The sequence below is a fragment of the Carassius auratus genome, chromosome 3, assembly GCF_003368295.1.
Source record: "Carassius auratus strain Wakin chromosome 3, ASM336829v1, whole genome shotgun sequence".
In the NCBI taxonomy this organism is placed as follows: Eukaryota; Metazoa; Chordata; class Actinopteri; order Cypriniformes; family Cyprinidae; genus Carassius; species Carassius auratus.
The window spans coordinates 5131509-5155169 of NC_039245.1; the positions used below are offsets into that span (position 1 = coordinate 5131509).

The window sequence follows — 23661 nt, forward strand, 5'->3', positions numbered from 1 at the left end:
GCAAATTACTAGTATATTGGCTGTTTATCAGTACTTATAAAGCACATGTTAATGTCTTATTGGGCATGATCATATTTTAGATGCCTTAATCCAACCCTCTACCTAAACATAACAACGACTTTACTAACTATTAATAACCAGCAAATTAGGAGTTTGATGCAAAAGTCACATAGAACTATGGAAGTCAGCAGCTAATGTCAACTGTTTGCTAACCAGCATTTAAAAAAATAATAATAATAATAATATATATATGTATTGCTCAATAAAAGGGAAAAACTCATTTTTGGGTGAACTGTTCTAAGAATCTACTCTAAGTAAGCATTTTTTTATAGGGTACTGTCCCAGTACCAAAAGTCTGTATCTGTATCCTTTTTTCACATTATTTGACTGTTTAATTAAACATTTTTTTTCAACAGCACCTCAGGTTCTTCATACTAATGAAGTTACATGATGTATCATGTAAATGAACAGAGAGCACTCTTAGCAAGCATGTATTGTTTGCATGTGAAGAGCATTTTTGGGAAATGTACATAAAGACACAATCTCACCAAGAGATTGCATTTAAATCAGTTGTTATCAGAAAGCCCTGAGAGTTCTAATGTCAAGGAAGCTCTTTTTGGATGAATTTGTTGTATTTTTGGAAGCAAATTAAGGGCAGTAGTCAGATTTATATATTTTTTGGAAACCAAGCATTCTTCACAGGAGTCCAAGTTTTTGATGCTTTTCAGAGGAGCTGCAAGTTCACCTTGCATAATTGCATTTGAACCAAAATTTGAAAATGTATTTCTATATCATCTCTTTCCCACAGAATCAGTCTTCTTTCTCCCTTGTCACAGTAATTTGAGTCCCACATCCCACCAATCCTGTAGAAATTGGCTTCCAAATTGAATGCAAATATTTTCTGGTCAGAAGTAACTTCTCCCATCTTTCTCTATATTCTTTCTAAATCTATTCCTGTCGGTTATACTAAAACGTAGATTTTTATTCAGAGATTGTGTTTCGGTGTGACTTTATAAATATAGAATGAAGTGAATTGTTTACAGTTATCACTTAACTTGAATCAGTGGGACATGTTTTATATAATTATAAATTTAATTATAATTATATAATTATATTTAATTATAATTATATAAATAAATAATTATATTTATATTTTATATTATATAAAACATATAAGGACATGTTTTACAGGCCGTCTAGTGCTCTGTGATGTTATTTTGAAAAACTATTCTGATTCAGTTAGGATGAAGTATTGTTGCATATGTCCTCACTTCATCACCACTGTTTTGCAATATTTGTCATGTATGGTGTATTAAACTTTTAGTCCATGCATTTAACTTTTAGATTTTTATTATTTTGATTTAATCCCTTCTGGATTCTGAGGTAAATATTAACTAATGTGTTTGGATTTTAAAACGTCGCTATCGATGTTCTCAGATCCTTGTCCAGAGACCCAAGTAAACCCCTCTGACCAGATTAAAGGATGCATGAAAGTATGATTTAACTGCATGGAATTCATGGCGGGAGATCAGTTTTAAACCGTGGGTGTAAAGTACCCCTCAATAGTGTTGCTTGGATACAGAAAAAATGCCAGTATTAATAGACGATATAATTCTTTCTTTTCACGACACAGTTTACAATTTTGTCGTCATCACTGTACTTGGTTTATAGGTGGATGCAACATTTGTTATGTGCATTCATCCTTTTTAAGGTAGTGTATTTCCAATGTTATTTCGGAAACTGAGACTAATTGAAACTGCAAATGTAAAGTGATTAAATGAGATCTGAATTATTATTAGTATTATTATTATTATTATTATTATTATTATTATTATTATTATTATTATTATCGTGCAGAACAGTAATGTATTTATGCGCGCACAAACATCCCCATCCTCACTGCAGTGAACTACTCCATGTGATTTGAACCTGCTATTTGAGGAAAAATAATGAGGAATATGAATGAGTGGGTGTCGTTTATTTAGGATATGTTTACACAATCACTTTATTTATTCACAATATTGCATGGTGTATCATATTTCATGTGAAATTAATTATTAAACTTTCAAACTTTAACTGCTATTAGGTGATAGAATGAAGTTATATCCCGTAGCCTAATGCAAATTCAGGAATGTGACAATATCGCAATCCATTAATATTAAATTTATATATTATATGTTATATATATGCAATGTACAATATGTAGTGGTTGAGGTCGAGGGTGCTCCATAATTTGCGCATTGTTTGTACACTTATAAAGAAAAGAAAAAGAAAGGTTTGCAGGTTGCTTGCTTTTCTAACGTTTTGCTAAAGTGCTTTGGTAACCCCAGCTAATGTCATTTATGTTAAAACCATATGAGAGACATTACATCTTTCAGTTTTTAATATTTAAAATTCTTATTACAATAATGGGTAGACTAGACAGCTGGTCTAAATGACACTAGGCTACATGAAAGATTCTGGAAGATATCAGGGTTTTGCTATTTAATCACCAGAATTCTTTGTTTTGTGTTAAATGTTGTAGACAGTTGAACTAACGAAGGGTAGTTCACACCAAATCTTAATCTTTCTGTCACTCACCGTCATGTAGCTCCGAACCTGAATGCATTTCTGTCTTCTGTGGATCACACAAGAGTAGGCTATATTTTGTCCATACATTATAGGGTCCGTAATTGTAGTTCGGACACCAGCGTTATTCAAAAGTGTTCAGAGTACTAATATATAAGTGACAATAACCATATTGTTTGAATAAGATATGTAGGTCTACTCTTACTGTAACTACGACCGCCTGGCTCACAAATGTAGCAAACTGCACAATTATAATGCTATAATATATATATATATATATATATATATATATATATATATATATATATATATATATATATATATATATATATATATATATACATACTCTATCATTAGTCATTTATATTTGTAACGTTTTTCTGCATATACTTGTGTGTGTGTGTGTGTGTGTGTGTGTGTATATAACCTATATATATATATATATATATATATATATATATATATATATATATATATATATATGGAGAAAACGAGCGGTTTTGCAATCGGAATCGTGTCGCAGTATTTTTCAATTACACCGTGAAACGTTTGTTTTTATCGTTACAAACATTATCAGTTCACAAAACCAGTATCCATTATATGTCTCGCGCATGTTAATCAAACGTACACTAAATAATACTAAAGATACTGAAAAAGTCACTGTTTGATAGGCTATGTATCAAAAGGGCGATTCATAAATAGAAATGAACTTTCTTGTACTTTATTTGAAAATCTGCTCCGAAAGTGCCTAATACTTTGAATGTATGTAATTTTGCCACATCTTACGCAGTTCTCCTTGTTTTTAGCACGAACCACCTCATTGTATGCAGGCGCTGACACAATGTAAACAAACTGTTGGGTAAAGAAACGCTGAACACCTCATTTGTGGGGAAAACTATACCTTTTGTTTTGCGTTTAAAACAAAATGTTGCTTTTGATATAAATAACTCTTACATCCACATTAAACCTATGGTCAATTCACCTAAAGCTAGCAGAACTTGGCTATTCGAGTTTGCTCAGCGCCGTCAGTAGACTACACTTCATTTATGAGTTCTTTAGCTATCATTTGAACTATATAGTTTAATATAGCTAACATTACGCGGAAACTTTTTCCAAATATTGTAATATATTCCTGATAATCAAACTTACCCAGTCCATAACGAATACATATGTGTCGGTCTTCTGAAGATGTACGTTAGTTCATGCACACAGTTTCTTGTAAGACCTCTTGCACGTGGGCAGGGCGTTTTACAATTAAACCATTAAGGCATTTCCTGGGTACAGTAACTGCCTCGCACAAGCACAATGTGTTGTGAGGTTGCTCAGCTGAATGGCTCTGTCTTGAACCCAGAGTAACATCTGTGCAGTGGTAATGGGAAAGCATTGATGGTTCAATGTTTAACATCTTGTTTTAGCACAGATCATCTGAGTTTAAATTACATTCTTGCTTGAGTCATTTCTTTGAAATGTAAGCAATTTTGTTTACCTGCAGGCCTCTTTATTATTCCAACTTGATTCAGAGACCTTGAACTTGGACAGTTTGCCTAAGGATGGACGTGTCTATCATTGCCTACTACACAGGCCCTTCAGGGAGGGCTATACTTTAAACTTGGCCTTGACCTTGAGGGCCTTTACTGACCTCTTTGTAAAGACAACAGTCTGGGGAGGTGTGTGTGGGAAGGAGGATTTAACTGGAAGGATGTTGTTGTTCCCCCAACAAAATATTCAGTTTATTTCCATATTTCCATACACAATTACATGTCCTTTCCAATTTTCAATGTATCAATATATATATATATATATATGTATATGTGTTTGTGTGTGTGTGTGTGTGTGTATTCAGTTATATTACTTATATAATTACATATAGAGAGGTCTGCCTTTTGCTTACAGTCGAGAACTCATTCACACCCATCTCGATGCACACGAATTTTATTTATTTATTATTATTATTATTATTTTTTTTTTATTATTTTTTTTCTTGTTCACCAGATCACAGTTTCCAGAGGTAAAATACTGAGTTTTGGTCGAAGAGAGAGGGTTCATAGTTTTAGTCGTTAACATTTTTTATATATATATATATTTTTTTTTTTTTTAAGGGAAAACGTCCAATCATTCATTAAATGTAACACTAAATTAGGCGCAAAACTAGTTATTTATTTATTTATTTATTTATTTATTATCTTTGTTATTATTATTATTAGAAACCTTCAAACACCTTGCGAAATCTGTAATAGATATTTGTATAGCTTGTAAAGCTGCAATTGTAATTCTATATTTTTGTGTTAAAGCCAAGACTGGTAAAATGCACCAGATAACAATAGTGACATTTAAGAAATAAGTTAATAAGGAACCATTTAGGAAGCATTTTGCCTCTTTATTTCAGCGGGTTATTTCAAGTTTGACATTTCATAAAATGGTACGAGGCGTTGTTCGAGTGTATATATGAAACAAGTTATGATTTTTCATTTTTTTAAGGTAATGATAAAGAATTTATACATTTGGCACTGCTAATTATGGCCCTTTAAAATGTCTGTAATGATTTAAACATTCCAGCGTGTGCTTGACCAATGTGTAATTACATCCTAAATAAAAAGTATGGCCCATTTAAAAATTTATATAGCTTTTTGCAATGAGATGTTGGAAGAAATCGTTTTGACGATCATTTGACGATCAGCAAGGGATCTGCCATTAATATATCTATAAATTATATTATTTTCATGTTAGATCGCTTATATCTTCAGTTCAGATATCATATTTAGCGCATAAGATGATACATGAATAAGTATAAGAAATAAAAAAACAAAGACCCTTTCAGTATGTCATCAACATAGGCCTATACTTTGGGCATACTTGAAATAATCATGATTAAAAATATTTTCTTACCATTTCTTAACATTAAAATAACAAATAGCATATATTTTTCACAAAAACAATTGCTCAGTGAGTAAAAAAATAATAATTTGCATTAGGGTATTACTGCATAGATGCAATGCAACAATAATGCAGCATCTGAAGACTACTTTTGGACATTTAATCCGAGCTTGTCAAAAACATAAAAAATAAAAAAAACTTTGACATTCTTCAGTCAAGGGTTATTTTATGCGTCACGTGGTACAACGCTTATCCAATGGAGACACTGCGATGCAGACTGAAGTCCATTGCGTCAATGCGGCTGTACCAATGTAACCGAATGTCCTGCTTCGGACTCGAGTCTTTGCAACATAATTTTCCGTCCGAATGGTGAGCGTGCTATGACCACCTCCCTGGTCCTGAATCCTCGCTGGGCAGACACGGTTATGTTTGTATATGAAAATAACTTGGATGAGCTGAAGAACATGGAGGGTCTGGTTGGAAGCGGCAATTTTGCGGCCAACCAGTGCAGGAATCTGATGGCCCACTCGGCTTTGAGTGGCCACCCGTCTAGCCTCGTCCACGGCTCCAGTTATTCCACTGTGGACGTATCGACTTCAAGTTCTACAGAGACGGGCAAGCAGTGCACACCTTGCCCAACGGTTCCACAGGCTTCGTCCACCGGTCCCATCCCGTACGGCTACTTTGGCAACAGCTATTATCCTTGCAGAATGGGGCGGGGTTCCCTTAAGTCCTGCACACAGCCGAGTGCACTCAGCTACACTGCAGAAAAATACATGGATACCCCGGTTACATCTGAAGAATATCCTAGCAGGGCTAAAGAGTTCGCCTTTTACCACAGCTACCCCAGTCCCTATCAGTCCATGGCCAGTTATTTGGACATGTCAGTGGTACAGACGCTTGGAACCGGGGAGCCGCGACACGACACTCTTCTGCCTATGGATAGCTACCAACCCTGGGCTCTGGCTAACGGATGGGGAAGTCAGATGTATTGCTCCAAAGACCAGAGTCAGGCGGGCCATCTCTGGAAGTCTGCATTAGCAGGTACCTTTTGAACAATTTCACTTCTGAAATATGCATGTTCAGAATAAAATTCTTACGCGTTATGGAATGGAATAAGCTCTCATAAATATCCAAGGAAAATGATATTACCCTTCTGGTCAGATAGGAAACAGATTATATTTTAGATACAGATTTGAAATTTCAGAAACTATACCAATGTGCCTTTATTTTCCAGGAAACAAAAGCACCAATGTGCCTTTATTTAAAAAGAAAAAAAGAAAAAAACATATTTATATAAGAAAACAATTTACCAATCTAATCAATGCATTGGTAATGAAATCCTAAAATATACAAATGCAAAATTTGTTGAAACGAAGTTTATTTGGAAAATGAATAAGCCCATTAATAATAAACCTTTCTGTTATTCGTTCCAGATGTTGTGGCCCACCAACATGACGGGGGCTCATTCCGTCGAGGTAGAAAGAAGCGGATACCATACACTAAAGTGCAACTCAAGGAACTGGAGAAAGAATACGCAGCCAACAAATTCATCACAAAGGACAAGAGGAGAAAGATTTCAGCGGTAACCAACTTATCCGAGCGTCAAATCACTATTTGGTTTCAAAACAGGAGGGTTAAGGAAAAGAAATTCGTTGCCAAAGTTAAGAACAGCGCGCCATAGTGCAGAACTGAATCTTTGTTTTTGTCGGTGACTTTAAATTAAGGGAAGCAAAAAGTCGTCGCGAGGACTTTTCTTGGACTGAGGGCTGAATGTTTTCTATTCCTAGTGCATTTACACCAAACACATAAATGGATGGACTCGAAAATTAATCTAAATAAAAAGAAGAAAAAAATGAAAGGACAATATAGCTTGTAAATAACGCATGTGCCTGCCTATATGTAACTGTGTTCGTTTGAAGTCTTTTAGTCTTTTTTAGCATTTAAATGTTAAGTATGTCAATGTTGTTGTTGTATTAGTCTTATAGCTTATACCTGTCAGTATATACTGTTTATATCGCTTGTAAAACATCATAACATATATCACAAAACTTAATAAATATGATAATTGCATTCAGTGTTTATTACATAACAAAGTCTGCGTTTTATGTATCATTGGACGTTGCGTAATTGACTCTTTTTAGTCCTCTGTTGCCAAATTATTGATGACAGTGTGAAAGAAATCGATGTAGTTTCGATGTAAATTATTCTAAAATTGTTTCAAAACAATGCACAGCACTTTGTTTGTGACTCCTGAATAGGCAAATATGTGTAGGCTTTTATTTCGAAAGCCGCATTCCTTGAGTCAATGTAAAATCGTAAATGTCATTTTAAATCAGATTTGGTCATATGATTCAGCAGAAATGTTGCTTCCGTTTCTGGAGGCTTTTTTTTTCATTTTAAATTTTTGTTTTCGTATTTTTATAACAAATTGTAAAAGTTAACAGTAGCTGCATATATCCCAAATGTTTTCATATATATTCATATATGTGGTTTCCTCCTCACGATTGCAGCAAGAGCGGGAGTGCTTTGATGTTGCGGGGGTTCTCGAGTAGCTACAGAAGGTGTTCTAAATCAGCCCTTAACCTTGACCTTGAAAGTCACATGCTTAAAGATAGGAAATAGCTTTTGTCTTTCCAGAAACTATAAATATTCAAAACACCCATTCAAACGGCAACATTCTCATTACCTTCCACAGCTTTCTTGGGTGCGTGCTCTTCCCGTTTGCATGCAACTGTCTGTCAATTCCCACGCCAAATGCAAGTGATTTTATGCTAATGCTGCATGCATCATTGTACACTGAAGATATACTCTGGGTGCCTTCTTATATTTCGCTATATAATAATTGTTGAGTTCAGAAATGTAAAGTTACCTCTTTCCTCACCATTAGATTTACGGATGTTCTTGTTTAAGTCTCCAGCAGGCCTAATTTACGTTTCTGCCCAAGTGCAAGCAGTTTAATAGTCATACAGTGAACAGAGCCGCAGCCTATTGCCTTTGCTACCTACACTTAATGTCGGTCTAGATTAGTAAGGGTGGAAAAGGTGCGTCGTTACTCAGCGGATTCACGTTGTCACCTTTGGCAAGCTCCAGTCCACTTTCAAGATGTGCTCTTCCTTCTTTCTTTATTCAGTCTAAATCCGCAGCTGTGAAGGGTCAGCACAGAAAGGTGTTATATTCTACATTTTTATTTTTAATCTAAGCATTGCACACAAGCAAACAGAAGTTTAAAAACTTTAGGAGTTCAGAATCAATAAACCTTCTGTCAGATGTCTGTAGGCATTTATATATTTCACGATTTTTTCTAATTAAGTTTTTGGCAAAAATGGTAAAACTTTGTAAGAATTCTAAAAATTGTTTTTTCACACAGATTTATACATTTAACTCCCATACCTTCCTTTGACAGCCCAGGGTGCCATAAAATGTCCAAGTCCTTCCTTCCACTTCTAGTTAACATTGAACTTGACAAAAGCATTCAAACAAACGGTGCGTCTGCTTTTGAGTTTACATTGCGATTTAATGGCGACTCTATTTTCTCTTTTGAAAACGCACAAAGCGCAGAGCTCACCCAATTTTAGCACTAACAATAAAACTGCCGCTTTTGTTGAGAACTAAAATTCTTTGTTTGTTGTCGTTGTAAGATAGGGTTTGTTTTCTGTGGGGCCGGCGGATGAAGAACGAGAAACCCAACTTGACACACCGAAATTTCGCCTATGACGAAATAGTCACGTGTTATGTCTGAAAAAACTGAAACAACAGAATATAACTAAATATATACTAAATATACTAAATATGCAACTGAATACACATAGATAGATAGATAGATAGATAGATAGATAGATAGATAGATAGATAGATAGATAGATAGATAGATAGATAGATAGATATAATTCTTTATCAGCCTGATTAAGTTTAAGTAGTGTTTTTTTTCTTATAGGGCCTGGAGTAGCATCCATTTGCCACATCCCTTTTTGAAAAGTGTTCCAGTGGGCAAATGATGTTCAATAGACCTGAATTTGACAAAAGTCATTGCAGTCAAAACACAGGTCAAATATCCAAATCAGACTGACGTCAAAAACTTAATGTTCATTTCACATCCACTCAGATGTCATTTGTAATGTCCAATTACAAAGTTTCTCTGCTGTAACATGACGGGGTCCTAAAACGAACCGTGACCTCGTGTCCAGCTCAGGTGGGTATGTGTTGACATCTAATGAAATGTAAAACAAGTTATCTTTTGCAAAGTTTTAAACCTTACAAGAACGTATTTCAGTGAAATATGACTTGTGTTATGACAATTTTCTGGTGGCATACTTTTTGTGTATGCACAAAAATTGCTCTGGGCTTTGATTACACTTCACATCCACATTGACTTGTGTTATGACAATTTTCTGGTGGCATACTTTTTGTGTATGCACAAAAATTGCTCTGGGCTTTGATTACACTTGATTAAACGCGTGCGACACAGTTTGGCACGTGCGTGTCACACAATCGCTTGTTTGTGTGTGATGTTAATCCATGGCACACCGCTATTGGTAGTTGTAGGCTACTCCATTTTGCAGTTAAAACTTGTTTCCCGACTGCACTGTCCATAGAGCCCTGTGATTTCTGTGATGCTGACAACGCGGAAGAAACCGTGGAGCCCAGGCATAAAACCAGAATCACCGTATAATGCGGAATAACACGGAATTTGTTCAATTTTGAATTTAACAATTAGGCTGCACAGCTAATCACATTCAGACTGTGATATGGACTATACTGATCTTTGTTCACAATTAGAACAGTTGCATTTCTTTTTTAGTTTACATTTGTAAAATGTATGTCAAGTTTTCTGAATAAATTTTAATTTAATTGCATTGCTTTGTGTTGTTATTTTGATGGTCGAAAGAACATCAGTGTGTGGATGTGAAAAAGATTTTGCCAGCTATTTGAGTGAGTTATGTCAGACTCATCTCCCTCAAGTTCACGTCCAGACGTCTGCTGCCTCTAGCCCTAAATAAACTCTTCCCCCACGTCTGCATTTCGGACAGGCTTTTGTTAAGCGGCGGACTTCACAGTTGAACTTGAGACATCTTGTAAACAATAAGTAGTCTGGACCTTGTCTGGCCAGCGGTTGTCAATAGACCTGTAGAGTAACGCGAGGCCTCCGGAAAAAAAGGAGAGAGGAAACGACTTCACACGAAAGGCCCCCAACGACGGAGAAAATAAATGTTCACGGTCATAGTTGCCATTCATGATTGATATACTGGCAGTGTTGTCAGCTGGTCAGCACTTAGCCAAAGCTGGCTTGCATGCTTTCATTAAAGGTCAAGTTCAATGCCTCTCTCAATTAGTTAATTAATGCAACTTATTGGCAGGTTTTCCTAGCAATCTGGCGTTCAGAGTGGTCGTAAATATTGAAAGGAAACTTCTCTCATTTCTTTGCTTTGTTCTAGTCTCCCCGTAATTCCTACGAAGCTTTTATGAAATTGATATTTCCACTATAACTGAACATATCTGAATGGGTTGTTTCAATACTTCCTTTGTAAGAACAGCAGTCCAGTCCACAAGTTGAAACCTACAATAATTTTTTTTATTTTTTTACGTTAAAGAGCTATTTCTTACCATTACATTAAATTTTACTGGTGTGACCTAATTTATTTAGTTTATTTGAATAAATTCACTTATGTATGGTTATGATGCTTCTTTGCATGTGGTAATCTTCTGTGGTAGCCTACATGCATTTAATTATTCATTTCCTAAGACAATTGCATAAACACAACCACATTCGTGTTACGAGAGTAGTACTTAATGAAAAGGAATGAAATTTCTTTTTTATCATGTCTTGAATAGTATAAAAATAGACAGAAAATATTAAAATGAAGATAAGAGTATGCAATCCAGCGATTTTTTTTAATCGAATGAAAATTGAACTGAAATAAGAACTGTGAAATAAGGCGCATTCATACTATATTCACGCTGAACAAATCACTCTCTTAACATAATTAACATAGAAAGTATTGAGTTTATTTTACATATGATATTTGCCCAAATGCACTAGTATCACATTTTCAACGTTTACAGTGTGCTGTACAGCGTAGAGTTAAGCGATGTCTTAAAGCAATATGTGAAAAGTCTATTTTTGCTTATTTTAGTAACACTTTTATTACACATAACCCATCTCTTGCTTGTTAATGTAGAATTGATTACTTTATTTGTAATTCAGGAGATTATGTAACTACTGCCTGAGCAAATTTAAATAATCCATTGTAAGCAAACCTTCTTCGTTATGCCGCGCAAAGCAGCTAAAATCGCAAAACAAACTCTGAGAATGTTTTCATGAACTGATCCATCTGGCTAAACCAGTAGAAATCTGTTTCATTTGTTGTCGCAATATTGAGAACTCTTCAGTGTCGCCAACATCTCCATCTAATCCGTGACTGAATTTTCTCGGTCTTGAAGTGATGTCAACAACAAAGCCATTTACGAGCCTCCTTTCCATTCATTCATTATCAGTGCAGCTGGATTTGACTTAGGCCAATTAAGGTTAAAGCATTAAAATTCCGAGAAAAGCTCTCTCCTCTTAAATAAAACCCAATACCTGCCATATATTAAAAAAAGTCAATTTACATTTTAGTTTTAACTGGAGAGTACTGAGCACGCTTCTGCTATACGAGAGAAAAGATGAACATGTGATTTGAACAAGAATGAGATGTTTGGGAGAGAAGCATGATTCAATGCACTTATGATGTCCTAATGTGCAAACATGAATGAATGAATGGATTAATAAATAAATAAATAAATAAATAAATAAATAAATAAATAAATAAATAAATAAATAAATAAATTCATTCATTCATTCATTCATTCATTCATTCAGTTAGCTTCAACACAAACAATAACCAATCAATCTTTTTATTTTTCTTTTTTTCAAGACTAGTCACAGTCACAAAAGAGATATTGTAAGTGAATTAAATGATTGCCAAAACAGTTGTCTATGAAAGAAGGTGATTTTAAATTAGTGATTATAATCTTAGTGAACAAGAGGATTTTTTATTTTTATTATTTTTTAGAAAAAAAATGTTTGTGCATGGAGAGAAATAACTTTATGACAGTAAAATAACTAAATGTATTATTGGCATGCAACATGCAACTCATGTGTGAAATTTTACAGGGCACTACAATTATGCTGACCTTATAAATCGGAGTTTTGGAAGAGTTCTCTGACACTGTGAGCTCTAAATTATTCCAACATTTTCGGTGACACTGGAATCATTTACACTTTTATGTCGAGCTTAATATCGTAGAGCACGATTGTTTTAGGGATATACACCAAAAATATAAATTCTTAGTCGCTTCGGTTCATTTGTTTGTGGTTTAAAACACATTTTCTTGTTCTTTCTTGTTGTATTAAGTGCGAAAGTGCCGCGAATTTTGCGGGACTTGGTGACTTGATGTCCAATAAATTAAACACTTAATTCTGCAAACATATCTCCATATCTTAGCTCGAAGTTCAGACTTAGGATCATCTGGTTGGTTGTGCGGGGATTTGTAGTGGACAGCTGCATAAGCTCGCACTATAGGCTACAGGGATGCGGTCATCATCCAGTTGTTATCATCCGCGCGCTTATGACGAGGCCATTTGTAGTTCAGTGTCTAGGTAAAAAACAATGCCTAATCGATTCTGTCCCAGTTGTGTTATGTATTTTAGTACCAGTGTGTTTCAGGATAAACACATGACCTGTGTGTACTGTGTGTGTCTGTGCTTCAGGATGAAATGAAACCATTCGTTTACCATGAGTTGACTTCATTCATATAAAAATCAACATCAATATTTAGGCTATTAAAACATTTTCATACCAAACCCGTGTTTTTTTATTTTTATTAATAAATATTTAATAACTATAATCACCTTGACAGGAAGACGTGCAATTATTATATATTACAGGATGTTTGCAATATTTTCGTGTTGAGAACTTGAGACCATATAGCATTAAATACATATTTACACATTTGTTTTAGTTTCATTGTGTCTAATTGATCGGTCAGTCGTTGGATTTAAAAAATATATAGGCAATTTTTATTTATTTATTTTTTTTCTGGTAAGCTTGTAAATATATCACACAAGTAAGAGTAAATATGAAAATTATAAAACTAAAACGAATAACAAATGAGGGATTTTTTAAAAGCAAAAACTCTTGTCTGCGTTTGGATTCAGTGAGATCTTATAGTGCTCACATTATAAACTCTACATGGCAACATGATAGCGCTAACAATATCACAATTTTATTTTATTTTATTAATATTGTGTCTGATAAACCTGCTAGTTCTTAATTAGACATGGTTAAAAACAACAGCAATCATTTAATTTTATTCTTCAATATATGAAGTAATTATTTTTGTATATAAAATTTAGTTTTTTTTAAAATATATTTTATATGTTTATACACTGTTTGCAACGTATTGTACTTCGGGATATGTGGAAATACTGCATCTTTATTTGCTGAGTAGTAAAACCGAGGAATGTACGCTGTTGATGAGTTTGCATGAACATTGCTGACATCTCCTGGCAATATATTGTTACTGCTTAAAACGTTAATGTTGTTGTCCCGTTGATTTAAAGAACACTATTTTGTGTTGTGGAATTCAATGTCAATTCATTTAAATTTTGAAAGTAACTTTTGTCTAACACTATAAGATGTTTCTGTCGGAGAACAGATGGAGGGAGACGCGCGCTACTTGGAGGTTTGCCCTTCACAGTGCAGCAAGGTCACGCCAGATTTCATTGTGGAGCCTCTGATTTGAACACGACTTGGAATTTTACGATTCTGAAAAAAGCGCCCGTCTCTGGATGACGACACCCACTGCGGGCTTTACGGGAAGCCTCTTTATTGAATTGTTCTCGCTCTGATAGTCATCCAGGACATTGGGCGTGTGTTCTTTGACTTAATTGTCGGCTGTAAAGCGTCACTGAAATACACAACAATAAAAAAAATCACCCATGTCCACTGATAGAGATGTCTGTTCGCATATAAATGAAATATTAAATTCGAAGCTTTATTAGAAATGCATTTTTAAAAATATCTTAACTTCTTTTACATGATCGATTTAGGCTAGTCCATATGGTCAGGACAGGTGACTGAAGTGCTCATTCTGCACAGCTCCGTTTTTTGTTAACTTCTCTGATATGATCTTTTTTTTTCAACGATAGGCCTACTTCGGTAAATTCATAGACTACTTTAATAAAACTCACACATGAGATTCAGGCCATGCATAACTTCGAGTTAACTGAGTTCACGAGTCAGCGAAAGTTCTGATTGATTCCGTGTGTAGTTAATTTAAATTACGACGACATAATGCATTTCGAGAAACATGCTGACAGGAAATATTTGCTTTCTCTTATTTCTGTATTTGTTCCCATGTTCTTTTAACTTTAACTTTGGTGCAATGCCTCCACCTCGTGGTCATTATATGCAATGGCTGTTGTGAACTGTTGTATGTGCCAGTGTCTAAAAATTTTTCTTATTGAAACAGGTGTGACTTCATTATCAGCTGGAAGAAAAAATATAAAAACTGTAAACACTGCTCATATAATGCCAGTATGCCTAATTAGCAGCATTATAATTATTCAAATTACTGCAAAGTGTATTACCTTTGCATAGATTAAAACGTTTAATATCCGTTTGCATGCATTTTAGCACATTTACTCACTGTCCGTGTCAGTTTTTTTAGTTCATTAGAAGATTTTATGTTTAATTTTGTCATGCACAACCAGTCCCTTACATTCAAATTTAGTGTGGCACATTGTCTTGATAACTGCAAAACTGACATTTCTAGTCTTATTAATCTTTGCCAAAAATGCAAAAACTTGACATCATAGGCAGACTATCTGTAAATCAAATTAAACTGGATTGCATTGTATAAAAACACAGAAAATATATCTGATCTCTTCTAAGGAATAATTATTAAATGAGTTAAAAAGAGCAGTTATCTTTGCAAAGAGGTTAACCATGAGGAATGGGATTTTGGGTCTATGTCTGCACTGGTCACAGGTGGTGATAATGTGAACAGAGTTTAGTTTATCTTTGGCATATGGATATGGTCTGCAGCGTCATAAATCATAAATGTAGGTTCGTATCCAGCAGAGACAGAGGCTCTCTGTGCATTTTCCCCACGTGTGTCAATAGAGGGTATTGGCTGGCTTAATGCTTGTTTCCCACAACTTATTTAGCACCATTCAGCAGCTTGGCAGCAACTCAGAGTACTATGAATATGTTATTGTTTTTCTGTTATTGATTATTCATAATCTTGTTTCCAGTGAACATGATGTTTATGTCTGGGTTTCACATTACTTTGAACGAATAGTGCACAATAACACATAAAGACCTTTTCATCTGTTCATACATATATTTTTTATGTTTAATTTATTTTATTAAAAAAATCCTTGCGGTTACTTTCTGATTACACTGCCCCCTGCTGGCAAAATAAACCAATAGAAGTATGCTTTGGAGGTGAACACAATCGTAGATGAAATGAAATACAAGGTCTCGTAAACGAATAGTGCAAACTGTTCTTCAGGACTCCAAAGGTCAGAAAGATTAGGAGATAAAAAGGCTATGATGTATGAGAAACACATAGGGAACGCTTCATTCTGCAGCGCATTAATTACACTTTTGAATTTCACAGACTTGATAACATTAAAGTTGTATTACACTATCCATTATTACATTTGGGTCATTACTTAGTTTAAAAAAATACTTAATATAAATAACAACAACATATACACTCTCTCTCTCTCTTTTCTTTCCAATAAGTTCCATAATGTTCATATGAACGCCTGCATTCAGAAAAATTAAATTGTCTTTTGACATGTTAATTTAGTTCTCAGACGTCTGTACTAATTCCAAAATGTAAAAATATTACATTTGAGCCATTGTTGCAAGCAGTCTCCTCATGAAGCTCAGTTATTTAACAAAAATAGGTCTTAAAGACTTCACTGAAGACAACAGGACGTACATCTGACGTTCATAGCAGAAAACATGCTGCTTTGATCAGATATATAGCTTAATGCATTTGAACTTGTAATTGTTTGCAGAACTGGCATGGATCCTTGCACGGTAAGGTTTGTCTCACCGCCAAGATATTTCATACGCATCTTTTGACAACGACTTGCAAAGCATTAATGGTGAGGGTTTTGTGCACAGATGTTAGTGAAATTATTTATTTTGTGATTCATGAATCATTAATAGATCCTTCCTAGCATTGCCAATTACTCTGTGGCGCACATTTTAAGACTTAAGTAAGGCAAGTAAGGAAGGTTTTTTCATTCTTATATGCTTTTATCCAACAAATGAAACAACCAGGGTGCGTTTCCTAAAACCATAGCAATTTCCCATTGCCAACCAACTAAGCTATTAACAGGTTAGCAATGGTTTTGGGAAACGCACCCCAGATCAATTAACATTAGATTTTCTAACTAAATCTAAATTTCGTCAGTTTTACCTGGCAAACCTTTAATCTTGCACTAATATACATCAACAGGGTATTTCTAAATTGACAATAATGCCACATTAACTTGATTAATGCCTTCAAAGTTCAACATCTGGCCCTCTACTCCAGTCAGCTACCCCGATATTGATACAAAAATATGGACTTTGTTGTGCATATGCTACGCATTGGGTAGGTTTAGTGATGTGGGGTAGATGCATATCATATGTACGCGAAACCTGCGTTTCATATAGAAAACAACAAATTTCTTATCATATGCACGCGAAAACTGGATATTATATGCATGCAAAACACAAGCGTATCATATGCACGCCAAAGTCCATTTTTGTGTATCAATACCACGAGTTTTCGTTTTATTATATAACAATTTCTGCAGACTAGACCAGCCTATGGAAAGAAACTGTTAATTATTCAACAGTCTTGAACTTTAGAGGGAGAGAGAAAGAGAGAAAACATAATTAGCTAACTCCCCTCTCCTCTCCACACCAGACACACACCACAGAGACGGCTTGGCAGTAAAACTTTACAGCAATGGAGTCTGTTGGTCGTCATGGCTGCAGTTATATGAGTTTGACCGAGGATCCTCTCACCATTTGGAAGGGGCCAGCGACTCTGTTTGTGATTATAGAACTGGAATGTGTAGAATATAGGAAAACTCGATCAGGGTTCCCTTTCTTTCTGGCTATTTGTAAGTGAAAAGGAGTCGAGGAAGAAAGGACCACGGTGTCTTGGATGTTTCTTAAAAAACGTTAGGCATGTCAGTCAGAAAATGTTAGATAGTTTTAGTGCAGCATGCCAGACAAAAATAAACAGTCGCTTGAGACAGGTGATGTCAAAGTCAAATCTTTACTAAGCAGTCATTCGTGGGATGTCGAAGGCCAAAGGCCTCTTCGCGCCGAAGCTATTTGGATCTATGAAAACTTATTCAGTTTTTCCAGTTTTCATTTCCAGTTGTGAAAGAGGGTCGGCAGGAGAACAATGTAAGTGTATGTTACAATCATACATGCATTAATTAGTAAATTGTTTATTTATAACCAGTAATCCAGTGACTAAGATTGTGAGCATCCTGTACCCTTTTAACTAAATACAATTGGCAATGAAATATATGACGATATGTTGAGACAAATGTTTATTGTATCCTATTCATCGTCGATTTTAAACTTCTTTTTTTTAAGATTTGTCCTAAAATTTTTGCACTTGAGCAATCACACAAAACAGTATTGCTTCCCATTCTCGGGAAATAAGGATAGCAAAATATTGTGGTAGATAAAAATACCTAATTTACAATATATTTGCTTTAGAGAATATTACTCATTTATTTTGATTTTAAAAGCTGGACATTGAGCGCGCACTACAATTGGAAGAAAAACGGCTTTCGCCCATCCAGAAACTATAATGAAATTGTATTTTATTTTAAGTCTAATATCTAGTGGATTATGTCATAAGCAAAAAGTTAATTTGGTCACAAAAATCCAATCCTGCAGTTGATAAAATCGTGCTGATAAAAGCTGCTATGAAATGCACAATTTGTGCATTAGAGGCCGATAAATTCGTTTTTTCCACATTTGTGGATTTGTTACGTAATCGTATTCATGATGCGTTATAATAATTGTTTGTTGTGTGTCAACATTATTTTACCGTCTACAGCAACATAGGAGAAAGTTTTCAGTGTCTTTTCAGTGTCTTGTAATCTTTCAATTTATATATATATATATATAAATTGATTGTGATTGTGAGATATATATATATATATCACAATCATTAATTTTACATCGTTTAGAATCTAGACAAATGGTTGTGAGGATAAACCCATTTAAAAAAAAAAAAACATTTTATTGAAGATGTAGTTTTACTACACCGTTAAAATATTTTGTGCTCTCACTGAAGCTTGTTTTCTGAAACAAAACATAGACATTACATACTAAACATATTTATTAATATTACATATTTGACCAAAACAAAATTTGACCTACAAAGTTTGCTATTTTACTAGAATCTGTTATGTTTTTCTAATATAAAATATAGCCTAAATTAATTTGTCAAAAAAAATATATATATATAATAAAGCATTGTGCTATTGCTGCAGAATCTATAATAAAAATAAAAACTATGTTTATTGTAGTTATAATAAAATAGTGGGTGCGAATAAATTCAGTTTATATTAGCCAACTGTGAATATATACATGGGGTCCATTTAAATATTCGTGTTGCCAATTTTAGACTCTTATCATAAGTGTTTTCTTTTTTTTTTTTACTTTTAATGTCAGCAATTACAATTAGTTCTTTTTTTATATATATATATTTGTTAACAATATCAATTGCACAAAAAAACCAGTGTAACATGCATGCTGACCTAATAAATAAAGACATTGCTAAATTAGTTTAGTTCACCTTGACTATATATATATATATATATATTTAAATCTTCAAATCTTCAAGATTAATACGATTGTCTTCTTGGCTTCCAAACATCCCAAATAAAATGGTATAGTCTTGACTTTAAAAAAGGTGAAATCCCAATGTTCTGGGATGGAAGCTTGATGAAGCACTTGAAGTAAGCAGTTCTGCAAGGGGAGGAGCTTGCCCGTGAACCCCAGTCTCTATTGAGCTGGCATGCAGCAGAAGGAGACGTACGTGCGCCATATTCGTTCAAAAGCCAATAGTAAGGGACACTGTTGCATTTGCCCAAAATATGCTCCAGCAATGTCATGCTCCGAAAAATTCTCTGCGGTGAAAAATCACACTGTCTGAGGGGAAATCTTTCGATAGTCCGATAGTCCAGGTCTAAAGGATCCTCTGCGTGAGGCGTACGGAGGCTCACGTCCTAATCTGGACTGCCAGATCCAAAATAGCGGGACCAACCCAGTGTATGCGCTTCAGACAGTAACACAGACTCAGACATCCCCGGTTGAGTAAGCCATGGCTCTGCCGAGTCACCAGTTTCTCCATGGAGTTGTGAACTGGGATGGAGAGCACTTGAGTCCCGTCCAGGTTCCTCATGGCAGCGCGTGCCTCATCAGCTCTTCAAATCGAAAAGAGGACCCCTTCTATTTTTCTGTGGACCCGACAGGGCAAGCCAGTCTCGGCATCTCCGCCTTCAGGAGATTGATGACAGATATGGGCTCTCTGAACGGTACTGAAGACCATCGTCCAGAAGCTTCTATTTACTCCAGACACAAACTCCTATCACTCAATACCGACACGGATCCAGAGAGCCCGTCGCACTCTTCCCACTCAGACTCCCAACAGTTGCACAGTCTGTCTTTCTCCGCGCCTTCCTGTTCAGAAACGGACAGTAAACCCGAAACGCATTGTTTAACGCTGGAAAGCACTAAATACCCAAGCCAGTGGAGTGGAAGCAGAACCAACGGGAGCATCATTACCACACTGAGCATCAGTCAGAGAAGCAGAGACGACACAGAGCCAAGCACTCTCCAGACAGACGAGAAAACTCACAGAGAGAGAACGCAAGGTGGGTAAACAAGGTTAAAAGAGAAAGCAGCGTTTTAAGCAAGCCCATCGAAGAACAAGACAAGATTTTATTTGATTTTTTCCCTCTCCGAAAGCTGTTGAAGGGTGTAGCCACTGAGACAAGAGAGCCAGGGCTTGAAAATGAATTTATTGCACCGAATTGCCCCAGACAGACTAAATTGCACGTCGTTTCTCAGAACATCAAAACAGCGGAATGATCCATTGTGAACTGGAAACCTTAGTGTGGGCCAGGTGTGACATTGCTTTAGGACACTTTTTATTGATGCGTAAGGAAGAGACTCACTTCTGGATTCATTTAGTATATAATTGCTGAAAGTGTGTGTAGAGTAGGCCTAGCCTATATTAAGGATAGGCCTATGTAAACCTAAACTATTGTCAGCAGATTGTGAACAGCACGGAAATATAACTACTATTATTTTTTATACCAATAGCTACATGCGTTTTAAGGACTCTGTTAATCGTGGGAGAGGCCTACAATTTCTAAAAGGTGTATGTGTATAGCGTAGGCTATATTCACTTGTTATGAAGGCCTATTTTATTTGTTTGGCCCGAAATGCAATATTTTAAGATATTTTTATGATGCAAAACCTTTAACAAAAAATTTAAGAAAGAACGAGTGAAGTTATCATACATTAGAAAACTTTAAAGGTGACAAGTATGCTAGCCTATATGACTTTTCAACCTCTGGAATGTGAGTGGCAATACATTATTATTATTTTTTATTATTAACATTTTCTTAGGATTCGTCTATTTTATGAACCAGTTATTTGCAAAATATAAATGATTCAAGTCGGTTTAGTTAAGAGAATATTTGCAACAAATGAACTACAAAATGTTTGTGCAGTTCATATCCTGCATCGTTCTCTCCCTTTCTCCTCATTTGTTTTTTTTCCCTTTCTCCCCCTCTCACTGACCACAGTGTGTAGTCTGTGCTGACATTATTTCCTGTCATAAAATGTCGGCCACAGCCAGGTAATGGCCGCGAGAGTCAAGCTCAGTGGCTGTTTGCTCACTGTGAAGGGCGACTGTAGTATAATAGCCGTGTCTCTCTTTCTCTTTTTATCTGAAGACGTGACTTTAGAAAACGCTGCAAACGGCTGGCTTTGGGCGAAAGCAGGGAGGAAGAAGCGATGTCCTTACAGCAAACACCAAATCTTAGAGCTGGAAAAAGAATTCCTATTCAACATGTACCTGACTCGCGAGCGCCGCCTGGAGATCAGCCGGAGCATACATCTCACCGACCGCCAGGTTAAGATTTGGTTTCAGAATCGCAGGATGAAACTGAAAAGAATGACTCAAGAGCACCAGACAAGGGACCCTTGCACAAATTTCACTGTCTAGTTTGTTTTGTAAGACGGTTAAAAAGAGCGAGCTCAGCGCACAAATCACTGCTGTTATCATCAGTTGCGAGTGGATTGATGCAACTGCTTCTTCTGATGGAATAACGGGAGGAAGCGATCAGTCACATCTTACCACGGTGTTTCACAATATGTGCTCTGTAAGGAAAGTGTAAGAGAGATCAATTTAAAACCATGCATGAAGATGAACAGAAAAATGTAATGAAATAAGAAGACAAGTCTTTTGCTATTTGATGCAAGCTTGTCATATTTACACAGGCCCATGAACACTGTTTATTGTTGTCTTTTTTTTAATTTATTTATTTTTATACAGGTTATGAGTTTAAAAAAGCGGTTCTTTGTTTTAATTTCATTTTTTAGACAGGGCATTTGATATTTTAGGTAGGCTGAATATTCGCGGACACTCCCGAGTAAAGAAATAAATAAAGTCCTAAAAGGAAATCCATTATCAGAGGAGTTACATCGATCAAAGGTACTGTTGTTTTGTTTCAAATGTTGTTTGTTGTATCGTTATATTGGTTCGAGTGAAAAGGCACAGATTTTCTTCTTATGCTGAAGCATGGTCGAATGTATAACTTAAACTATTATTCTTAAAAATTCTGTTTTGAAAAGCAGTGCATCATGAAACAAAATTTTGCACTACGTGACCATAAAACGTTTAGTTTGTGTATTAAGTATATTTGGTGGTCACTTTGAAAATTACTTTGTCTCCAGTGCTGTAATTTAGTATTGCGACAACGCATTTTGAAAACTAAGTAGAGCTATAAAGGTAAAATGTAAAGGTGTAATACAAGCTTTACATTCTAAATTAGGCCTACTTTTTTATTTTTATTTTATAGAATTCAAGAATTCAACTCATGACACCATATAGCTTGGGGAGACAAATAATCTGGCATGAAGCTTTCTTTAATCTTATAATTAAAGGAGAAGGCATTTGTCAATTGTATAAATTACAAAACTTTAATTATTAGCAGATTGTGAACAAATTATTTTATTATTAGATATATTAACAGATTTTGGCTACTTGATTTTGGGTGTAGAATAGATTGTATAAGAAAAATATATTTGAGTTTAATTTGAGGAAAACCTTTTGAAATTCAGTTTGATACGACGATGTGGAGTCGTTATTTTAACAATAAGTTCAAAATAAAATAAAATATATTATTACTTTTTTTATTCATTTTATTTTGGCTATCTAATTTTACCCAGACATATATATAAAAAAAACATATAGCGTAAGTGCATCACAAATTATACTATCTTTTGGATCAGTTTCTTGTACATTCAAAATGGAGATCCGATTTTAATTTTATAAATTAAGGTGAAGTTATATTTAACCATCTGGATTCATTTTACGTCCTGCTTTCGTTTGCATTATCTCAAATATCTCATGGTTGCATTAATAGACCTATATTTGAATGGCCGAAAAATATTTTGAGCGTAGTTGGGTTGAGAATAGGCTACTTTTTAAATATGTGCACTAAGAAGTGTTAACCGGATATAATGGTAAAGGTATGTGAACTTTAAATATGGATGTTTGAAACATTGTTATTTTGAATTGTGAAGGACGTTTATTATTACATTTGTATTGTGTTATGAGATGTGCTATATTTTTGTACGTTTCAATTAAGTGAAGATAAAATGTATCAGTTGTTTGCTTTTGTTCAATTCTGTCCGAGAGTTTTCGGTGCGTAAGAAATATTTCTGAACATATGCTGATGTTGCTTGACTTAATACAGTTCCTCTTCTTTTGTCTAAGCCAGTCTTTGCTTTGGTGAACCGCCATGTTGAGAAGGGACAATCCCCAACGTCATTGGCCAGGCAGGGGCCTCTTTTTATAACAGGGGGCAATAGACCCTTTTACTGCCGACAGTCTGGAGAG

General features: G+C 35.1%; 2 protein-coding genes across 2 annotated transcripts; both read left to right on the forward strand.

Moving 5' to 3' along the window:
* Nucleotides 1-5688: 5688 nt before the first annotated feature.
* LOC113041533 (homeobox protein Hox-B13a-like) lies at nucleotides 5689-7514 on the forward strand. Its single transcript, XM_026200131.1, has 2 exons — nucleotides 5689-6486; nucleotides 6879-7514. The coding sequence occupies exons 1-2, from the start codon at nucleotides 5823-5825 to the stop codon at nucleotides 7124-7126; spliced, it is 912 nt and encodes a 303-aa protein (XP_026055916.1). The 5' UTR covers nucleotides 5689-5822; the 3' UTR covers nucleotides 7127-7514.
* A 10408-nt stretch (nucleotides 7515-17922) lies between these two features.
* LOC113044460 (homeobox protein Hox-B10a-like) lies at nucleotides 17923-23434 on the forward strand. The gene is made up of 2 exons (XM_026204467.1): nucleotides 17923-20401; nucleotides 21491-23434. Exons 1-2 carry the CDS (start codon nucleotides 19849-19851, stop codon nucleotides 21760-21762), a joined length of 825 nt encoding a protein of 274 aa, XP_026060252.1. The 5' UTR covers nucleotides 17923-19848; the 3' UTR covers nucleotides 21763-23434.
* The last annotated feature ends 227 nt before the right edge of the window (nucleotides 23435-23661 follow it).

Bases quoted from the DNA above. Each gene is read 5' to 3' on its own strand.
- LOC113041533 (XM_026200131.1), top strand. From the start codon at position 5,823: ATGACCACCTCCCTGGTCCTGAATCCTCGCTGGGCAGACACGGTTATG. The intron at 6,487-6,878 runs GTACCTTTTGAA...TATTCGTTCCAG, and splicing joins CTGGAAGTCTGCATTAGCAG to ATGTTGTGGCCCACCAACAT.
- LOC113044460 (XM_026204467.1), top strand. From the start codon at position 19,849: ATGGCTCTGCCGAGTCACCAGTTTCTCCATGGAGTTGTGAACTGGGAT. The intron at 20,402-21,490 runs GTGGGTAAACAA...TTTTATCTGAAG, and splicing joins TCACAGAGAGAGAACGCAAG to ACGTGACTTTAGAAAACGCT.